The sequence below is a fragment of the Helianthus annuus genome, chromosome 16, assembly GCF_002127325.2.
Source record: "Helianthus annuus cultivar XRQ/B chromosome 16, HanXRQr2.0-SUNRISE, whole genome shotgun sequence".
Taxonomy (NCBI): Eukaryota; Viridiplantae; Streptophyta; class Magnoliopsida; order Asterales; family Asteraceae; genus Helianthus; species Helianthus annuus.
Genome location: NC_035448.2, coordinates 181,995,322 through 181,999,674, shown reverse-complemented (window position 1 = coordinate 181,999,674; position 4,353 = coordinate 181,995,322). Strand labels below are relative to the sequence as shown.

Here is a 4,353-nt window from a genome sequence, read left to right as displayed (position 1 = left end):
ATTTTATGACCAAACTTTAAGTTATTTTCGTATGCTTGTATTCTTTTATTAAATCTAGAAAAAGTAGATGGAAAATGTTCCCACTGTTTTGCCATCTTATCCAGGAATCATATTACAAAACAATATTATTAAATTGATAATAATGATAACAACATTGAGAGTCTCGAGCATTTGAAATGTGATAGGACACAATTTTTAATCACTTGTACACTAATGCATTATCTCTTTGCACATTTTCATCCGCACAACAATACTGACCAAGACAATTATCGAAACATCAACAAAAATGAGTAGATTGTCACGGTACCTTTGGATTTTTTTAAAACATTATAGTTTATAACAGATGTCAAGAATACGTAAAAGAATTATAAGTTTGTTGTAGAGAGAGAAAAATGTAACTAATTATCCATAATTTTGTTATAACAGAGGGATTTAAATATAATAAGATGGGGGACTAAAATATAATTAGTGTTTAAAAGGCCAATTTACCCTCATTTTAGGGGTGTATTTATAAATTAAGAGAGAAAAAGTTTTTATTTTTCAGGTATCTTAAAATGCTCATCCATCATGCATTATAAAATAGTGTGTGTATATATATAGGGTGGGGTTTTAGAGTGAACAACAGTGTATTTGCGAACTGAGTGAACAAATCCTGGCCATTGATTTACACACATGTATGGCTAAGATTTCATCATCAAATCCTAAAACACACTAGTGTATTTCATCATCAAATCCTGGCCATTGATTTACACACATGTATGGCCAGGATTAGTTCACTCAGTTCGCAATATACACTAGTGTTCACTCTTGAACCTAATCCTATATATATATATATATATATATATATATATATATATATATATATATATAGGATTAGGTTCAAACGTGAACAGTTTCCCTAAAGTGAACTGCGTGAACTGATCTGGGCCCTTAATTTTTATGATCTTGAGATTAAATGAGTGGCATGATGGTAATTATGTGATTAATTTTTTCCATTTAATTGAATACAAAAAGGGTATATGTGTAATTTCCAACTTAAATTGATTGCATAAATCTAGTTCTCTCTCACAAATTAACTAATCATAATATTTAACCCTAGATCCGGAAAAAAGTTCGTTCTCTCTATCTTCATCTTCATCACTGCCGGCTTGATAAACATATTCATGGTCCGCCGTAAACCAGCAACCATCACCGCCGTAAACCACCATATTCAACCCTAGATCAGGGTCCGCCGTAAAACAGCAAATACATGTTTGTGAGATTAATCCAAATATGTTAAATGTTGGTCGAAAGCGAGCCCAACAAAGAGGTAAGTGTGCGTTTATACTTTATTCGTGTGTATATGTATGTATATATTGGTTAGAGAGATAATGCGAGTTTATTAACCATCGTATATCTTCCACCTGTTTAGGGCTTGGAGATTTGGGATCTCTCGCATGGATTGAGGGAGATGCAGAAAGGCTTACGTTTGAGGATAACTCAATGGATGGTTACACTATCGCTTTTGGTATTAGGAATGTTACACATATTGAAAAAGTTCTTGCGGAAGCATACAGGTGCTTGATAAATATTCTGTAAAATTTTGATTTAAATATTTGTCACGTGACATCGACATGACAAATATATTATATTCATCAATGACAAATCCTTCTCTGTTAATAGTTTTCTCTTCGATTAGGGTACTGAAAAAGGGAGGGAGATTCCTTTGCCTTGAACTTAGCCATGTAGACACTCCAGTTTTCAAGCAGTTGTAAGTAGTTTCAAAACAACATATTGAAAACCACTTTTCCCATGCCTTGAACTTAGCCATCAAGGACCCACACCACAGTGGATCTTTACTTTTTGTTCCTGGTATTCTCTCTCTCTTATGAAGTTTGCATTTTGTAACTTTGAATGTGAAAAAAACGTTGTGAGATATTTCTGTTTTTACTTTTTGTTCCTGGATTGAACTTTTTTTAATTCATTTTTAAGTTTTGTATACATTTGTTAAAGGATTGATGGTGACTTTGTTCTTATTTTTATAATATATTTCTGTTTTGTGTTTGTTTTCAGTGTTGAGTACAATGTTTAATGCAATGTACACATGTGTATTCTGATTTTGCTCTGTTTTTAATGCGATGTACACATGTTTATTCTGATTTTGCTCTGGTTTTAACGCGATGTACACATGTGTATTCTGATTTTGCTCTGGTTTTAACGCGATGTACACATGTGTATAGCGTCTGTTTTTGTGATATCTCAGAATTTTTGTGTATTGAATGTGTAAGGTTGTTGATGTACACTTGTGAATTATGCAAAGTATTAGTTGCTGAGTTTTTTTGTGCTATTATAGGAGATGTCGTTAACGAGAAAAGTGGAGATGGAAGGTCGATAAGGATGATTCACGTATGAGGTCGATAAGGATGATTCACATATGTTTGTTTGCTTGGTCGATAAGGATGATTCAGCATACAACGTGGCGAATAGTTGTAAAAGATTATGTTTTTTGTTTTTTCGACTATGTTGGGTTTAATGTTTTTACGAAACTGGAACTTGTAATTATATGTTTTTTGTTTGGTTTGGAAAACATTATGGAACTTGTAATTTGTTAAATATAAAATAGTTTTACAGGTATTGTTTCTATGTATGTATTATGTAGCTAATTACACATATGTACGATGCTGAGTACACATGTGTACTATTCTATTTATATCCAAGTACACATGTGTATACCGTTGAAATATGAAGGTTACGTGGATCTTAAAAATCAAAATTTGAATTCTGGTGATGAAATCTGAAATAAAAATTAAAATTGAAATCTGGTGATTTGTTGTTTGTTTTGATAATTATCTTATTAATAGATAAAACATAATGTGGATAATGAATTTAAAATAGGAAAGATGTAACTTAATTCAATTATTAAAATAACGATTTAAATCTAATATTTTATATAATTACAATCCTACCCTTAACAACTAAAAAGGAAATTAAGGGTCCAGATCTGTTCACGCAGTTCACTCTTGGGAGGTTGTTCACGCTGGAACCCTACCCTATATATATATATATATATATATATATATATATATATATATATATATAGGCTAATTATAAGGAGAAAACCCACTTCAGTTGACTAAACTCTGAAAACCCATTAGATGGACACCAGTGTGCCACATCTCAAGTATTGAAAAGGGTGTTGAGGGCATATATGTAATTTCCCTGGCTGACATACTTTTTGTTAGGAGAGAAGTGTGAAGTGTATTAGACAAGACATGGCAGACATCACTTTCAATTCACTTTCTCTCTCTTATTTTTGCGTTTGGAACCATTGGCTTACTGCAAAAGTCTCTTTTGCATCTATCCATATCCATTTAATGCATTTTGTCCTTATTTCTTTAAACATGTGATCCAAGCTTTTATTTGAATATATTTCTTCTTCAATACACCATTCTTTATTTCTCTATTAAACCAGATCTCTCTTCTTCAACACACCTTCCACATTTTTTTTGGAAAACAATTCTTGCAACAAAGAATCAGAGTTGAAGATCCAGATCCACGATGTCTCTCTCTCTCTCTCTCTCTCTCTCTCTCTCTCTCTTCACAAGATCCAGATTCAGCAGCTTGAAGAAAATCGCACATGAATATGAATATGAATATGAATATGAATATGATGATGATGAATAAGATACGAAGATGACGATGAATCAGATATGAATCTTGTTACTTTTTTTAAATTCTCTTTATGTTTTTTTTTATCTAAAATTACACATTTTTTGTAAGTGTTTTTAGTTGAATCAGGCATTTAAGGTTTGAAATGTGTAAAAATGTGTTATTTATGACTTCCCCCCCCCCTCTCTCTCTCTCTCTCTCTCTCTTTATATCTTTATCTTCTAATTCATGTGTTGAATCTGAGATTTATGTAGACTTTTGATGTGTTGAATCTGAGAATTTTATATGTTATGGATTTTTTTGGTTTTGTTTTTACCATGTTACATTTTATTTTTGCCTCAGATTTTTGTATATTTTTGCTGTATCCGTGTTACATTTTTTTTTCACTGAGATTTTTGTACATTTTTGCTCTATGTGTGTTTGATCATGTGCTTTTGTTGATGGTTGCTTGAATATCTTTTTTTTTCATGACAACGTTGTATATTAATTAAGATAATTAGTATATAGAAAAATAATTCACCCAAAGCAAAGGCATCATTGTAAGTGAGAGATTCCAACGTTTCGTTTTAAATACCAATAACATACTTATCCCATGCTCCATTAAAACAAGCTTATCTTATCCAAAACAACATGTATTGCAATTTCATACATCTATTTATACGTATGTATTTTGTATTTTGGCACATGTACGACAATAATGTTGTG

General features: G+C 31.5%; 1 protein-coding gene across 1 annotated transcript; it reads left to right on the top strand.

Annotated features, from left to right (window-relative positions):
* Positions 1-1,266: 1,266 nt before the first annotated feature.
* LOC110920123 (2-methoxy-6-polyprenyl-1,4-benzoquinol methylase, mitochondrial-like) lies at positions 1,267-2,071 on the top strand. Its single transcript, XM_022164357.1, has 4 exons — positions 1,267-1,309; positions 1,412-1,556; positions 1,679-1,750; positions 2,053-2,071. Exons 1-4 carry the CDS (start codon positions 1,273-1,275, stop codon positions 2,069-2,071), a joined length of 273 nt encoding a protein of 90 aa, XP_022020049.1. The 5' UTR covers positions 1,267-1,272.
* Positions 2,072-4,353: the final 2,282 nt, after the last annotated feature.